General features: G+C 40.3%; 1 protein-coding gene and 1 pseudogene across 7 annotated transcripts in view; one reads left to right on the top strand and one right to left on the bottom strand.

Moving 5' to 3' along the window:
- The window catches only part of PHC3 (polyhomeotic homolog 3), a 94,117-nt gene that overhangs the window by 22,093 nt on the left and 54,216 nt on the right, over window positions 1–17,808 (top strand). For all 6 annotated transcript variants that reach the window (XM_084841539.1, XM_084841534.1, XM_084841535.1 and 3 more), the window contains exon 6: window positions 8,285–8,383. In XM_084841539.1, coding sequence (XP_084697665.1) covers window positions 8,285–8,383 — 99 coding nt within the window. The remainder of the gene's footprint in view (window positions 1–8,284; window positions 8,384–17,808) is intronic.
- On the bottom strand, window positions 11,111–15,503 carry LOC146351537 (A-kinase anchor protein 4 pseudogene; annotated as a pseudogene). Its single transcript, XR_014788785.1, has one exon. The product of XR_014788785.1 is annotated as an A-kinase anchor protein 4 pseudogene (transcript).

Genomic DNA, 17,808 nt, shown 5'->3' with positions numbered 1-17,808 from the left:
CGAATGTTGGTTCTTCATAAGTATGATATGGGGGTGGGCAGCCATGTAACCATTCAAGGTTTGTGCTTATTAGTTCTTGAGTTATAATTTCTCGTTTTGCTGAAAATGCCTCTCAAATAAGAAACATTATTATAATAACACCAATAAGGGAGATCAGTGAGCCAATAGATGAAATTGTGTTTCAAATTGTATATGCATCGGGGTAGTCTGAGTAGCGTCGAGGCATCCCTGCTAGTCCTAGAAAGTGTTGTGGAAAAAATGTCATATTAACTCCTGCAAATATAATTCCAAAGTGGATTTTTGTTCATGTATGATGAAGAGTATAGCCTGAAAATAGTGGGAATCAGTGGACAAAGCCTGCTATAATTGCAAATACTGCGCCTATTGATAGTACGTAGTGAAAATGAGCTACAACGTAGTAGGTGTCGTGAAGAACAATATCTAGAGAGGAGTTTGCTAATACAATTCCAGTTAAGCCTCCTACAGTAAATAAGAAAATAAAGCCCAGTGCTCATAATATTGAAGCATCTCATTTAATTATACCACCGTGGAGTGTCGCTAGTCAGCTAAAAACTTTAACTCCAGTTGGGATTGCAATGATTATAGTAGCGGAGGTAAAGTAAGCGCGAGTATCAACATCTATGCCGACTGTAAATATATGGTGTGCCCAAACAATAAAACCAAGAAAGCCAATAGACATTATTGCTCATACTATGCCTATGTAGCCAAATGGTTCTTTTTTTCCTGCATAATATGTTACAATGTGGGAGATTATGCCGAACCCTGGTAAGATAAGGATATATACTTCTGGGTGTCCGAAAAATCAGAATAGATGTTGGTAAAGAACTGGATCTCCGCCTCCTGCCGGATCAAAAAAAGAAGTGTTTAAGTTTCGATCAGTTAGTAGTATGGTAATTCCTGCTGCAAGTACTGGAAGAGAAAGGAGTAGTAGTACCGCTGTAATTAAGACTGATCAGACAAATAATGGAGTTTGGTATTGTGTTATCGCAGGAGGTTTCATATTAAGACAGGTTGTAATAAAATTAATTGCGCCCAGGATAGACGATACTCCTGCTAAATGGAGCGAAAAAATTGTTAGGTCTACTGATGCTCCGGCGTGGGTAAGATTTCCTGCAAGGGGGGGGTAGACAGTTCAACCAGTTCCGGCCCCAGATTCAATGCCTGATGATGCTAGAAGAAGAAGAAGAGAGGGCGGGAGGAGTCAAAAGCTTATATTATTTATGCGCGGGAAGGCTATATCAGGGGCCCCAATTATTAATGGGACCAATCAATTACCAAATCCGCCGATTATTACAGGTATAACTATAAAAAAAATTATGACAAATGCATGTGCAGTGACGATGACATTATAAATTTGATCATCTCCTAAGAGAGTGCCAGGTTGATTTAGTTCAGCTCGAATTAGAAGACTTAGGGCGGTACCAACCATTCCTGATCAAGCACCAAAGATTAAATAAAGAGTACCGATATCTTTATGATTAGTTGAAAAGAGTCAGCGAGTAATGGTCACAGGTAAGATGGCCGAGAGTTAGGCGGCAGATTGTAAATTTGCTAACGAGGTTAAACTCCTCTCTTATCATAGTTCTGTAGTAGAATTACGTCAAGTTGCAAACTTGGAAATGGAGTTAAGATCCCCGGAACTTCTCCCGTTTTAAGAGGCGGGAGAAGTAGATAGAAGTCCGCTGGTTAGGGCGGTTAGCTGTTAATTAATTGTTTATGGGATCAAGGCCCATCTATCTAGTAAGGTCTTAGCTTAATTAAAGTATCTAAGTTGCATTTAGAGGATATAAATTAAAGTTTTATAGGTCTTTTCAGAAATTAAGAGTATTACTCTTGTTTAGGGCTTTGAAGGTCCTCGGTTTAATGGTGATCCTAAATTTCTGTTATAGCTGAATGATGGGTATCAGAGGTGTTATTATAATGGAGAGTGGAAAGGTCGTGGTTAGTAGAAGGCTTGTTGATTTTGCTTTAAATCGTCAATTGTTTAATACTCCTATTGCGCTTGGGGGTAGGGTGAGGGCTGTTGTATATGCCAGTCGTAGGTAGAAGAATAGATTGAGGAGCGTAGCTATAGCTATAAGAATGGCTACTGGTAATAGGTTTTGGGTTGTTAGTTCTTGTAAAATAAGCCATTTTGGCAGGAACCCAGATAGTGGTGGAAGGCCTCCTATTGATAAGAGGACAATTATTAGTATTGTAGCTAGTATAGGTGTTGTGTTTAATGTTGTTCCTATGTCTTTAATTGTTTTCGTTGATAGAGAAATAAAGATTATAAATGTGTTAGTTGTAATAAGGATATAAATGACTAGGTTAAATATTGCTAGGTTTGTAGATAATGTGATAACTGCTGTTATTCAACCTAAGTGGGCAATTGAGGAGAATGCTATTATTTTTCGTAGCTGTGTTTGGTTTAGTCCGCCTAGGCCGCCTACAATTGTTGATATGGTTCCAATAATTAAAAGAATAGTTGTTGAGATCTGGTGTGCTGTTATATAAAGGAGGGTCATTGGTGCAAGTTTTTGTCATGTGGCTAAGATTAGTGCTGTTGTAAGTGATGATCCTTGAAGAACTTCAGGGAATCAGAAGTGAAGGGGGGTTAGTCCTAGTTTTATTATTAGTGCAATTGTAAGTAGAGTTTTAGCTAATGGGTCTGATAGTTGTAGAATATCTCATTGTCCTATAAATCATGCATTAATAATACTGGAAAATAAAATTATGGCTGAGGCACCGGCTTGAATTAAGAAGTATTTAGTTGCGGCTTCAGTTGCTCGCGGGTGGTGTTTTTTTGAAATGATTGGGATAACAGCTAGTGTATTAAGTTCTAACCCCATCCAGGCAAGAAGTCAATGTTGGCTGGATATGGTAATAATGGTTCCAGTAGTAATACTGAAGATTAAGATTATTGTAATTATGGGATTCATTAATAAGAGAGGGTTTCGAACCAACATTTTCGGGGTATGGGCCCAAGAGCTTGTTTAGCTGATCTTATTATAGGGTAGTATAAAGGAAGTACATGAAATTTTGAGTTTTTTGGTGCAGGTTCAAATCCTGTCTCTTTAAGGAGATAAGGGGGCTAAATCCCTATTTTTTACTCTATCAAAGTAGCCCTTTAGTTCAGGCATATCTCCTATGTAATTATTGGTGGTAGTCCGGAGAGTGAAATTGGAAATGAGATATGTCAGAGACATAGCGCCAATGTAATTGGCAAGAATTGTTTTCATAGGAGGTGTATTAGTTGATCGTAGCGGAATCGTGGGTATGAGGCTCGTACTCATAGGAATGTTATAGTTAGTAGTATTGTTTTTAATATAATAATTATTGTAAAGTTTTTTGGTTCAGAAGAATTGGGGCTAAAAAATAGGATGCATGTAAGTGTATTTATAAGTAGAATATTGGTGTATTCTGCTAGAAAGAATATGGCGAATGGGCCAGCGGCATATTCTACATTAAACCCGGATACGAGTTCTGATTCTCCTTCTGTAAGATCAAAGGGTGCTCGATTAGTTTCTGCTAATGTTGAAATGTATCATATTATTATAAGAGGTCAAGATGATATAATAAGTCAAGTTGATTTTTGGGTGATTAATAGTGTTTGTATTGTGTAGCCACCTGTTAAAATAATAATTGATAGGAGGATAATTCCTAGTGTTACTTCGTATGAAATTGTTTGTGCAACCGCTCGAATTGCCCCTATTAGGGCGTATTTAGAATTAGATGCTCAGCCAGATCATAAAATTGAGTAAACGGTTATACTAGAGATTGCTAGTATAAATAGTAGGCCAAGATTAAGATCCATAAGTGGAATTGGTATGGGCACTGGAATTCAGATTGTTAGGGCTAGGAATAGGGCTAATGTCGGTATTATAATAAGTAGAACTGGAGAGGCGTTGGATGGGCGGATGGGTTCTTTAATAAATAATTTTACGCCATCGGCGATTGGTTGGAGTAATCCTTGTGGTCCTACAATGTTTGGGCCTTTTCGAAGTTGTATGTAGCCTAATATTTTCCGTTCTAGTAAGGTTAAATATGCTACTGCAATTAATACTGGAAGGATATATAAGATTGGGTTGAGTACAAGATTTAAGAAGGATAGCATTATTAGGAAGAGGATTTGAACTTCTGTAGAAAGATTTTAGGTCTTTTGCATGTGCCGGGCTTTGCCATCCTAACTAACCCATGTCTTGGGTTGTAATTATGTTGTGAACTTTATTTTTATTCAGTTATTGTGAGGACTTCTTTTTAAGATTGGTCCTATTTTCTTGATCCTTTCGTACTAAAGAAAATGAAGTATAGATAGAAACCGACCTGGATTTCTCCGGTCTGAACTCAGATCACGTAGGACTTTAATCGTTGAACAAACGAACCATTAATAGCGGTTGCACCATTTGGGGGTCCTGATCCAACATCGAGGTCGTAAGCCTTCTTGTCGATATGGTCTCTTAAAGAAGATAGCGCTGTTATCCCTGGGGTAACTTGGTTCGTTTATCAGTATTTACTGGATCAGGCATGTACTTTGACAGGTTAGTCTTGGTAGGAGTGTAAGGCTCGCGGTTGGAAGTTTTGTTTGTTTCCATAGTCGCCCCAACTAAAAACTACATACTATATTTTGGTTAGTACTTAGTTTAAAGCTCCACAGGGTCTTCTCGTCTTATATGTTTATCCCAGCTTTTGTACTGGGAGATCAGTTTCACTGATTAGTTAAAAGAGACAGTTTAGTCCTCATTTAGCCGTTCATACTGGTCACTATTTAAGAGACAAGTGATTACGCTACCTTTGCACGGTTATAATACCGCGGCCGTTTAAGGATAATCACTGGGCAGGCGGTACCTTTAATACTTGGATAGCTAAAGGCTATGTTTTTGGTAAACAGTTGGGACTAGATTTGCCGAGTTCCTTTTTTAACTTTTAATCTTTCTTTAGATCGCGCCTGTGTTGGGTTAACAGTATTTTGGTACTTAAGTCTTGTATCTTCTAAGTTATGCCTATTTTGGTCTGTTAATTTTCAGTTGACATTCAGAGCTGAGTTACAGGTGCGTAAAAGAGATGAAATCTTGTTACTAGTTTTAGCATTAGTTCTTCTATAATTATATAGAATAGCCTAGTAGGTAATTAGGAGGTTGGATTATATTTTGATATTATTTAAAATATAGGCTGTGACGCTTTATTTAATGTTGGCTGCTTTAAGGCCCACTGGTTTTGTGGTTGTTATTTGGCTCTCTAATACGGGTTGAATCCTTAATCAATAGGGCTGTACCCCTATTGATTATCTTTTAAGCTTAAAGTAGGAGGGTACTAGTTAATGTAGTAGTAGGCTTAAAGTCGAACTAAAATTCGTTTAAAAAGTAGGCAACCAGCTATCATCAGGTTCGTTAGGCTTTTCACTTCTACTGAAAATGTATTATCTGGGTCATTTTGTTCATGCTCAGTGTCAGTCATTAGAAACCCACCTTACCACACTCTTGGCAAGTTCGACTTTGGGTGAATTCCTTTTTGACTCCAAATATGGAGATCCATGAGACCTATGGCCCGTCCAGCTTGCTGGTGTGGTCTTGCAACAAGGGCTTGAAATCCATCAATTACTATAATAAAAAAATAATCTCAAGTAGCAAGAAGGAATGGATAGACTGGTTTATTCCAAGGGAAGAAGAAATAAATAGCCTTGTCACTTTTGCCCAGCCCCCAAGGATTGTGTGATATTGTAGTATTGCATGGGTAGGGCTGCAGTTAGGTTGTTTCCTTTGTAGAACTCTTTTCCATATAACTCTTCCTTGCTACTAAATGGGATCAGCTGCTTCTTAAAGTGCCAGGGCCAGTTTCATGATTACTTATCGTCAAATCTAGTTTATCATGGGTGAGAGACTTGAATGGGTATGGAATCTGAATTGTTCCCATGGATATTTTTGACAGTGATGTGTAAAGTTCATTGGTAGACCTTCAGCTATTGGGTGGTATAGAAATGTAATAAATAAATAGATAAGGTACTATAAAGAAGCTTGCACTGTTGAGACTGTTCAATTTGTGTTCTTCTGAGAATCTGGTAATTCTCACAATGGACTAACTTAAAGCATTGAAGGAATAGTATCCTGTTCTGATTTTGTGAAATGATCCTTCCTCTGATCTATGTAGGACAGGGGTGGGAAACCTCTTTCAGCTTAAGGATCGTATTCATTCCTCTATAACCTTCTGGGGGATGCATTCTAGTCATGGGCAGGGTGAAAGCACTGTTCGCTCTTCCATCCTTCTCTTTCTATCCCCCTTTCTTCCTTCTCTCGCTGCATTTCCTCTTTGTCCACTAAGGGGAGCCCCTTTCTCAGTGCACAGAGAGGAATTCAAGTGGGCTGGTGATGCTGGAAGAGAGCAATCTCTTCCTGCATCATCAGCTCCCTGTGTTTCCCTTACCTTTACCAGCAGGTGAGGTGTGAAGGAAGCCTGCTGTGTTGGGAGCCACCATGTGAAGGTGCTTGAAGCACCTTGAGGCAGCAGTTCCCAATGGATCTGCCCTCCCACCTGCCTGCTGCTCAGCTGATTGGGAAACAGCTGAATGCAGCAGGGAAGAGGGAGCTGCTGCCTTAAGGTGTTCCAAACGCCTTGAAGCGGTGGCTCCTGACAGAGCAGGCTTCCCTCACCACTAACCTTTCCTATTGGGAAAAACGAGGCAAGCCTTTGGGAACCACCCCTTCGTGGTGCTCCAGGTATCTTGAGGTGCTGGCTCAAGATACTTGGAGCTGGCTTCCCTCTTCCTTTGCAAAGATTAACACTTGTACCTTTTGCATCATGATTTAGCAAGCATACCCAGACAAAGCGTTACTTTAGCCTGCCCCCCCGAAATCAGGTGAGCTACTCTAAAATAGTTTATTAGAACGACCCCGTCTCTGTAGCAAAAGAGTGGCACAAGTTAAGAGTAGAAGTGAAAAGCCTAACGAACCTGATGATAGGCCTTAAAGCAGCCAACATTAAATAAAGCGTCAAACATTAAAATTGAAGCAATAGCAAACGAGTACCGCAAGGGAAAAATGAAATAATACTGAAATACCACACGCGAAAAAAAGCAAAGATTTGCCCTTCTTAAGGGGCGGGGCTTCAGGGCGTGGAGAGGCCTTAAGCAAGGCCTCAGCAGGCTAAATGGGAAGGCCTGGTGGGCCAGAGGCTCCCTATTACTGATGCAGGAACAACCCTAGAATAATTCATTTGGGAAAGCAAAGAAGTGAGGGGCAGGGAGTGGGAGCAATGCATACTCTACTTGTTCTTCCTAAATTCCTGGCCAAGCCAATTCATTCCTAATGTGCTGTCTTTCAGCAGATCTTTCTGATCCTACTGGGCTCCATGCCTCTCCCAGAAGATGGACATTACTCTGCAACATTGTGGTGGTGGTGATGATGATGGGACATGCAGGTTCTACTGTTTCACATTGGGAGTATGAACAAACCTGTTTCCTCCATCTCCCAATGCAAATAGCTTCAATAGCTATGGGACCATAGCATGGGAGAAAGGATTAAACTCTCCCTTTTCACCCGCTGCAATCTCAGCGCTTCTCACCCCATCCTGTAACACACATACATACACCCTGTGGCTGCTATTTAAAATTGTAAAATGTGTGTTAATTCACACAACTCAACTCATGCCTAGTTTGGCCCTTAGCCAGGATTTGAATCAAGGATTGGAGGCTGGTCTCAAATATAGTTTAAGATGGAATGCTGGTTACCATTAGGCAAGTTGGCACTGATAATGCAGCATATAACCTTGGTTGAAGTAGGGGAGGAAATTCACCCATTAGAAGAGGGACAGGGATGAAAGGAGTGTGTCATCCTGCAGCCTGTTCCTGTAGATAAGAGGTAGACTACATCTGCATGTAGCCCATGGGGAGATTTATAAAGTGACAGTCATGCACTATGGTGGTGTTAATCAAAATAATTTCATAACAGCCTGAATAAAGACGGCTGCTAAAACTGGAATGGCTTGTTGTATGTGTTGACAGTCTAGCTGTAGTAAATTTGTTCTTTGTCAGATTTCAGGTCATCTCTGTGTTTTCTTCATAATTACTTTCAAATACAAATCAAGGGGAGCACTTAATTGAATTGCTTTTTGGAGGAGTGTGATGGAAGAGTGTGGAAAGATGAAATGGTTGAACGGATCAGATGTTGAAAAGTTGTTCTGGGATATTACAGCAAATATTTGCAGCTTTTTGAAAAAGCTGAGCTAAAGCAAATATGTGTGCGCTCATGGTACAGTGTGTCTTTTAATTTTCTTTTTATTGCCTTTGCAGCTGATTTTTACTCCTGCTACCACTGTGGCAGCTGTCCAGTCTGACATTCCTGTTGTGTCATCATCATCTTCGTTTCCTTGTCAGTCTGCAGCTACTCAGGTGAGCTCGCTTGGATTGCATGAGCATGTATATGTATCCATTTCACAGAGCCGTTGTGAGGAATCATTATGCAATTTTACTCTTTGTGTTTACACTGCATTATTGTTCATCAGAATATTATGCAAAAGGAAAACCAGTCTTCCACAAAAAGCTCGATGACCTTATTTTAAAATGTTAAAATGCTACGGTATTAGAATCTTGGCAGAATACAACATGTCTATTCTAGAAGCACTAGCAGTAATGTATTCTAGATTACAAGAAGCTTTCTTATGAACAGCACCTTAGAAAGAGGCATAATAGTAATTTAAATTACCATTATTGAGAGATACATTCCTTGGCTTGTTAGCCACTGCATCCCCTTTTTTTACATGTGTTATGAAAGTGTACATTGCAAGTGATGTATTTTGATAAACTTTCTAGAAGACGCAGATACAGATTTTTTAAAGTGTCTAGGTATGATGACTTTAAGTCTCAAGAGCTAAATACATGATATTGTTGTTGTAATGATGACATTACCCCAAAGAACTGGTGTTTAAGATCACACAAATATTGCATATTCTTGGAGGAAAAAAAATCTTGGAAAGGAATGTGTAAAATACTTAGAGGGCATTCCTATAGCCCCCTATACAGCATCTGACCCAGAGTTCCAACCTCGGAAGAGGAGAGCCAACTGTAGATTTCCAATCCCATTCTCTCCCAGCTGCCACAGAAATTTCAGCAGCACCTCCCTCTCCCCAGGTCAGAACTCTGACTGTGGGAAGGAAAGAAATTGGTGTACTGGGGGCAGGCCACTGGATCCAACAGCCTCTTGGCTCCTATACCCGGGTGAGAGGCCCATCTCATGAAAAATGTGCAAACAGAGGATGGAGAGGCCAACATAGCCTCTGTCACTTTTCCCACCCTGCTGGCAGCAGCCTGGCAGGAGTTTGGATGGACAGAGGGCTCCAAGATCTGAGCCCTGTTATCATTTGGGCTTAATGTCCATAGGACAGCTCTCAATATAAGTTCTGTAAAATGTTGACATAGCAATTCTGCACATCAGCCCAATTGATAAACTTATTTCTGTCAAGGCTGTGATCCTACACACAATTGAAACTGAGTTTTACTGCAGTTAATGGGACTTATTTCTAAATATTCTGATACAAGCATTTAATGCTGGCAACTGGGATATTCAAAATTTCATGGGTATGTTTCCCTTATACTTCTTAATATGAAACGTAAGGGGAATTACAGTGATGTCATGTGGAGTTTTTTTTTCCTTCAGAAGAAATATTGTAGGGCAAAAGAACTGAGCACCATCAGTAATACTGTTCAGATAGTTCCTACACCACCTTTCTTTTCCCTCTGGGCAGATAAGACTGCTAATGTACTAAAGGGGCAATGCAGTAGCAGTGTGTGGTCTGACAAGACTGCATACAGGGCGGCATGGTCCTACAGAGTACTGTCAGATGACTGACTTGTGAGTGGGCAGAGAGATGAGATGTAAAGTGTGTATTATAGTAATATGAAAGCACTCTCCCAGACACTGCTGTGTGTAGGAATCCTATACCATATGCAGCTTTGCTGAATCCCATCCCACAGACAAGTGCAAGTTTAAAGTTGTTGTAAGGCCTGTATGTAACGTTGAGTCATCATGATGGTTCTTAAATTGTACCTGTCTTACCTAATCAAGCAATAACAGATTGAGAATAGAGAAACTCTATAGTTCATGTAATCCCAATGGAAAATGCCTACTTTTTCGTTACGTTATGCTATTGTCTAGTTCAGCCTTCCCCAACGTGGTGCGCTCCAGATGTTTTGGATTATAACTCCCATAATCCCTGACCATTGGCCATGCTGGCTGGAACTGATGGGGGATATAGTCCAAAACATCTGGAGGGCACCACGTTGGGGAAGGCTAATCTAGCTGTTCATACAAGCATGAACTCAGCTTTGGCAGAATCAGTTGCAATAGCTATTTAATAAACCTATGAAAAGATCATAGAATCATATTATAGAATAGTAGGGTTGGAAGGGGCCTATAAGAGCATCAAGTCTCAAGCTTTTATGGCCTGTGAGGGACTGTCGATTTTGCAGAAATCTACATTTATAAAAAAAAATGTGACGTGAAAAATTTATATATATATATAACATACCAGTATAATTCTTCCTGTTTATTTATCATATTTTTGTTCTACTAGTCAAAACTAATTTGGATTTATGGATAGTACTTTTGAAGAAATTAAATATTGGCAAATCTTAGCACTAATTTCATTCTTAATAACAAAGCTTTTAAAGATTACATTGGTTTTGCTTAATAGGAAGTTGAAACTGGAAGTATGAGGACAAATGGTTTAGTAACTGAGACCTTATCACCCAACTATCACTGGATTGTAGGGTAGACCCATTGAAATGAATGGGAGGACATGTTAAACTAACATTGGATACAACCCTATGATTTGCTGCAGCTGGTGAGGTGGGAAAGAAGAAAGAGGAAAGGGCTCTATAATAAGTCTTGAAGGCAGAAAGGAATGGGCATGTTGTCTGATGCCTCCTAGTGAGAAGTGGATTTGAAGATCAAACCATGAGGATGATGTATAAACTGCACTGGTAACAATCCAATAACAACTCCTCTAGTAAGGTGTCATTCTTCTATCTCATCCATAATACCTATATATGAATTTAAAAAACAAATCATTAACAGTTGACATTTGTATTTTTTTATTGGTGATTTTTGCCCAGCTAGTGTGTTACAGCCTGTGGAATTTGATGAACTGTTGTCTATGGAAAATGAGCTGTATTGTTATTCCATCCGGTAATTAAGATGGCACTTTGCTGGGTGGAAGTAATGAGAGGGAGGTGTTGCCACTCGTCTACAGATTAGCAAGCAACCAGTCAAGAAGTCCGCTACGAGGCATATTTCCCACAGCGGCATCAACTTGTTGTTTTTCAAAATACCTCATTACCTCCTGCAAAATATCCCCCACGCTTGCACCCTTCTTAGCTGCTTTGTCAGCCAGTTGAGGAAGCTTCTTCAGTTCCTCATCATTCTCATTCATGAATGTGAGATTGGGCACTTGGAAGTGGGAGGCAGCCATCCACTGAAGGACAGCCTGGAGCTCTCTGTTCTGCGAACTGGTATTGGAAGTCTGGTTGTTCACTATCACCTCAGAACCAGCAGGCACAAGTGGTTTTCCAATATTAGTAGCTCGTGGAGGTTTCTGGGATGTCATCGAATCTGGAGTTGATACACCTTTGTTTCTTGCGGTAAAGTATGTAGCTTGATCGTCAGAGTAATCTTCAACAACAAAATCAGGGCTTTTAGTCATGTACATACACAGCTTCATCACAGATTCCATCAGCTGATCAATGAATTTTTTGTTTATTTGATCCATGTTTTCAGAATCTACGTCTGAACCATTGTGTTTGGATGAGGACTTTCTGGTAGGCCTCTCATCATATGAGCTCGGTTTGAAACTCCTGCTTACTTCGCACTCATCTACATTGAAACCAGCCTCTTGTAGGACCTTCTGGATGATCGATAGGAGGGCACTTTGTATTTCTCCCCTCTGGTATTCTTGCTGTTGTGGATCACCTTTACAACCATGAGATTTAGAACCATGTTTGCCTCCCTTTTCAAAATACCCAAATGAAGATGAGTTAGACTCAGAAGTTGGTTCCTTGTATTGAGTCAACAAATGTTGCTGTATCAACATTAAAGCTGTCAAAATGAGGTCTTTTGCTAGAAACTCAGTTGTGGAGCTACTCTTTTCTGGCCTCTTGTCGTGACATCCCCTGTCTGAACCTTTGCCTCCTGTTTTTGATCGCAGCATGTTAATTCCATCCTTAATTATTGTCTCACCTACTTTCTGGGCTGAAGACTGTCCTGCCTCTTGCTTTACCTTTTCCCTCATATGAAATCCACCTTTCAAAGATGCAAAGTGCATATTTGGAGAGTTAGGGTCTAATGAACATCCTGTTTTCAGTAAAGAGTATACAAGACTATGCCCTTTCTCCTTAGTTTCTGACATCAAAGCATTATACATCCTTAGTACCATTGCTTCTAAAATCTCAGTTGATTTCTGGGTTCCTGCATTGAAGAGATTTTTCTTCACTGTGGTAACAAAGTCTGAGTCTGTCATGAGGACCCCAGTGACATTATGTAGATTTTTCATGGTAGAGTCAATTAAGTCTGATATGACATCCTTCGTGTGTTTGAGAAACACTCTTTTCAAAACCACACAAGCTGGGAGTGGTTGCCTACCCTTGTGTATCTTTGTGGCATTCACAAATGAGAAGGTCATATCCTTAGCATTTTTGTTCGCGTAAACCATTAGCCCTTTGTTAAAAGAATTAACATCATTACGAGCTGACTGTTTCCTTGGGTGTATCAAATGAGCATGCGACACTGGCTTTCCTTCTTCATCTGGAATAGATTCACTTTGGTTGGAACATACTTCACCATAAAAGAGAGAGGTTTTCTTGGGTGCCCCTTTCCCCGCTTCTTTCTGGCCCAAAACCTTGTCTTGAGATGATTTACAACTGGGGTCCTGGACATTTTCCATAGCATCATTCACCATCTTAGATGCAACCTTACTTACAGAACCAGGATTGAGAGCTTTCCCATCTTTGGTGGCATAAATTGCCTGACGTATACATTTATTGGCGGCATCTTCCAGATTTTCAGAGATCTCTTTACTTGCCATTTGCATAACCAAAGAACAGAGCTTTTGGACAGTGCTTGCTACTTCATCTGCAGGTCCTTTCTTATCTTCAGAAGACTTGAAAGCTGTGTTGTTGTTGTTCTGGGACATCTTGTCAGCTGCTGATGGCTTTTGTTGATGAGAGGCACCTGAAGGGGTCAGTGCATGTTGGAATCCACATGCATATTTTTGCAGGTCATCGAAGAGCCAGGTCACAACATTGAGTTCTTCGGTTGAACCTTGTTTGAACAGACAAACTGCTCCTTCAGTCTTAGACTGTTCTGGTGTTTCACTATCCTTTATTACAATGACCTCTTTGTCCTGCATTTTTCCTAGATCAAGTCCTGTGACAGGCTCATTGGGTTTAGACTGGCCAGCAGCATCTTTGCCTGTATCATCTGTGTTTTTTATGTTCAGACTGGAGACATCAACAAAACAAATCACTTTGCGGTCCTGGTCTTTCCCTCCATCAGGATTGTAGAGATCTACCTTACACACGCCTGCTTGGCTGTGTAACCAGTCAACTTCCTGAGACATCTTTTGAGGTTTGGAAGTGGAATTGCACCTAGGACTGTTGGGGGTATTCTTTATCAGCTGAGCTGCTTTGGTGACCCTGCCAGACTGAAGATGTTGCCTCCTCTCTCAACTTTCCATGCTCTTCTGCTGCCAGATGTCATTTTCACTTGTGTGCACACATGGTTTCTATGGCAGCAATGACATCACAAAGAAACAGCACTGCCACCCACCAGGAGTGTGGCTTTAGTTATTTAACAAGAGACTGATGCACAGCCTTTCTCCTTATCTACCCTACGTAGCCTATGAGAAATTTGTCACATGTAGGGGGAAGTTAATGATACATTCACTAAGCAAACATTGGAGAATTAAGGGTGTTTCATTTCTATATTTTATTTAAAGGTTTCTATACCACTTTTCAACAAAGCTTCCAGGGTGGTTTATCATTATTTAATCATAATGCCTTTCTAAACATAGCCACAAAAGCAGTGTCTCAATTTAAAGTCACACTTGGGGGGCACTTACCCTCAAGAAATTACTATGCTATTCTTTGTGCATATGCACCATTTCAGGTAGCAACCTGTAAGCAGATCTGCTGATAGGGAAGGGCTGCAATTTTCTATCAGATCTACTCTTTAGGGTATAGTTAAGCACCCTAGTGAAGGGTGGGCAATTTCAGGCCCAAGGGCCAAATCCAGCCCTCCTGGAATCATGATCTAGCCCTCCAGGGTTCCCCAGATGGGCACACCCCCTTTCCAGGCCACCTTCCTTTCCTCTGCCTACAAAACATTTGGTGGTTATCCAGTTTTTGCAGTTTTTTTCCCATTCTAAAAGATTGAAATGCTTTTCTTAGTCTTAGTTACTGACGGTAAGAGCTTTAAACTAAAATATACTGATATTTTTGGAATTCTGGCCCTGCCTCTTTTGCCTTAAGCCCTGCCCACCACTGGAATGTGGTCTCCAAGAACTTTTCTGAAATTGAATTCCACCCTCAGGGTGAAAGAGGTTCTCCACCCCTGCCCAAATGGAATACCTACTGCCAAGTTATCACTGACCTGCTTTGTGCAATGGGGACTGCATACCTGCAAAGATCTATAAAATTGAGGCAAGAAGGATCACCGTGGAAAATTTGCTACTTGTTACAACAAGAAAGCAGTCCTAAACTGTCTTGGCTAGTAGCCATTGATAGACTTCCTCCACAATTTCCTTAAAAGGGAGTTGCATAGTATAAAAGAAGTGGTGTTAAAGTTCAGGATGAAATCCTATATACACATACCTGGGAGTAAATCCCATTGAACTCAGAGGGACTTCTGAATAGACATGTATAGGATTGCAATGTAAGTGGTGTTGCCTTTAAGAGCTTCTGATCCTGTCTAAAGAAAAGCTCTGTGGTAGCACACATAAAAAGGTTATGCATTTTCTCCAGCAGAAATTGGTTCCAGTAAAGGGTTTCAGCCTGACTGCTTAGTGTGTCTCATTGTGGAGTCAACACAGAAAATAATACTCCTTACCAGACACCGACTAGATTAGGATGCTAACTGTATCTGAACAGATGGCATTTGGGAAGTGCAAGGGGGAAATCTATTAAAACACAAGAGGGTATATAATTTGCTTACTTCAAAGTCTGTTGTTTTTCCAACTGCATCACTATCCAAACTGATGAATCTGAGGAATGTAGAAGCAACACAAGAATTGAATACCTTGTTTCTAAGGTCACATTTAGAGAACAGGTTATATGACTGATAGTTGCCATATAAGACAACAGAGATGCCTGAAAAAGACTAACGTTCTTGAGGCATTGGAACTCTTTTGTCACATGTACATGAATGAGTTTACTTTTGGGGGTGAAAATCATATATCTAGAGTCTGTAGAATTATTTTGTGTCAATTATTTGGTTATGTCTGAAAATACTACTGTATAAAAAACCCACAATATAGTGTTTTCTTTTTTCATACCTTCTTTTTCTACTGTGAGAATGCACAATGTAAGATCCCATCACAAATCAGGGCTTTAAGGCTCTTGCTCAACTCAGATATGTTCTCAACCACCAAGCCATAGTTTGTAGATTAGAAATATGCTCTGGCACCCCATTCCCTCCTCTTCCCTCCCCTTTGTGGTTCATTATAACCATGGTTTAGCATTATGTCTGTATCAGGGCTAAGTATGTGGAGAGCAAATCAGAATTTCCTCAAAACTGTTACTTGAATCAGGTTTGCAAGTTGTGGGTTTGAAGCATTTCTAGATAGATATAACCTACCACAGTTAGCTGCGGTGTAGATGTAATGCTAAACTGTGGCTGCAGTCAACCATGGTAGCAAAGAGGTAGTATGCGAGCCTTGAACAAGTTGCCATAGTTTGAAGACCAGGAATGTAATGGGCTGGTTTTATCCAGCATTCTTCCCCATTCTAAGAGTGATATTCTCAACAGAAGATGCGATTTTGTTGATGCCATCTATCATTTGTTTAAATGAAAGGTGCATTTTCTAAAATCAGGTACCTGTGACTTTTTACTGTGGTGAGATCTGGGCAAAAGAGAATATTGAATGTGTGGCATAGCAATTATTATAAATGTTAACTGTGTGCTAAAATATCTGATCACCAGGTATATCTTCCAAAAGCAGATTGAGTCCTCATTGGATTGCTTTGTATTTTTTTCCACTGTTAAGGGCTGTTTTTCTAAAGATTTTTTGTACTTCTGCAAACTTTGGGTTCCCCCAAGCCTGCTGATACCTCCCTCTTGTGCAGGGATGGTGCCATTTTGGCTACCTAAGGAATTCACACATGGAGAATGAGTTTGCTTTTAGCATGTACGATGATATGGGTGTGATTAATGGCCATATTTCCCACCTTCCCATTTTCAAATCTTTCATAAATTCTGAATATTGTCTGCCTTCATATATACTGAAATATGCTGCTCATTTCTAATTTTAAAAAGTTCATACAATCAACCTCACCTCTCTGTAGCTTATTACAAGGCATTATTCCAGTAATACTGCATAAGAATGTAACCTGTACATTATTTGTAGTGTGTCATCCCATCCTTGGATACTAGTGACAGTCTGACTTTTAGAATTTTAAAGCTGGTACAGCAGGAATGTTTCCCTGTTGATGAGGACAAATGTGGAATTCAGTCTCTCTCTTCTTCCTTTCTCCCAGCAGTATTATACAGTCAGTGACAGCTGAAGAGTCCTTTCCAAAGCACTTTCTCGCTCTTCTTTTCCAGTTCTCTGGCAAGGGGAGCTACTGTTGCTTACTCATCCCCAGCAGAAGGGTGGTACTGCTACCTGATAATGCTACCTTTATTTGCTTTCTGCTGAGGGCAAGAAAAGACAGCAAGTCTTTCCAGAGCAGTGGAGAACATGAGAGCAGCATGGAGACCAAGTGCTTGGAAGGCCTGTCTTGTAGTCATCACCACCTCCAATACTCTATTCTCAATTGAGGTAAGGGAGGGCAGGAGCAAGCTTGATTACAGAAGTATGGAGCTTGATTCTATGTTCCATATCAGGAGGTTAGTAAGAACCAACGTTTAGAGCCAGAAGATCTTCAATTAAGCCCAATAGCCTAAAAATATGATAGCCTTTGGCAAGTCGCTAGCTCTCCACCTCATTTTCCCATCTGTAAAATGGAAATAGTGATTGCAATATTCTTTAGAAGCAAAATAAAATTTTGTGCATAGCAAAAATTGTGACATTATTAACCTTATGAATGATAATAGCAGATCCTCTCCTCTTAATTCTTATATTGATGGATCTTCCACAGACTCCTGTGTGTAACCTACTTGTTCATTGAATAGGAAGTTCTCAGCATTTTTTAAAATTGTGTACTACTGTAGTTTCAAACTATTACTTCCTGATGGTTGTTCATTATCTCTGTCATTATGTCACTATGTACTCATTAAATTATTGAATACTGCTGTTGCAGTATCCATTATTTTCAGCAAAAGCATTGTAAAAAAAAGGTAAAGGTGTCCCCAACCAGTCGTGTCCGACTCTAGGGTATGGTGCTCATCTCCATTTCTAAGCCAAAGAGCCGGCGCTGTCCGAAGATGCTTCCGTGGTCATGTGGCCAGCATGACTGAACACCGAGGTGCACGGAACGCTGTTACCTTTCCCGCCGAAGCGGTACCTATTTATCTACTTGCAATTTCTTGCTTTCGAACTGCTAGGTTGGCAGAAGCTGGGACTGAAGACGGGAGCTCACTCCGTCACGCAGCACTCGGGTCTCGAACT

The sequence above is a fragment of the Heloderma suspectum genome, chromosome 3, assembly GCF_057233095.1.
Source record: "Heloderma suspectum isolate Gila_16-S chromosome 3, 16-S_ref, whole genome shotgun sequence".
NCBI classification, from domain to species: Eukaryota; Metazoa; Chordata; class Lepidosauria; order Squamata; family Helodermatidae; genus Heloderma; species Heloderma suspectum.
Note: the sequence above shows the minus strand (reverse complement) of the source record. Positions and strands in the feature narration are given on the sequence as shown.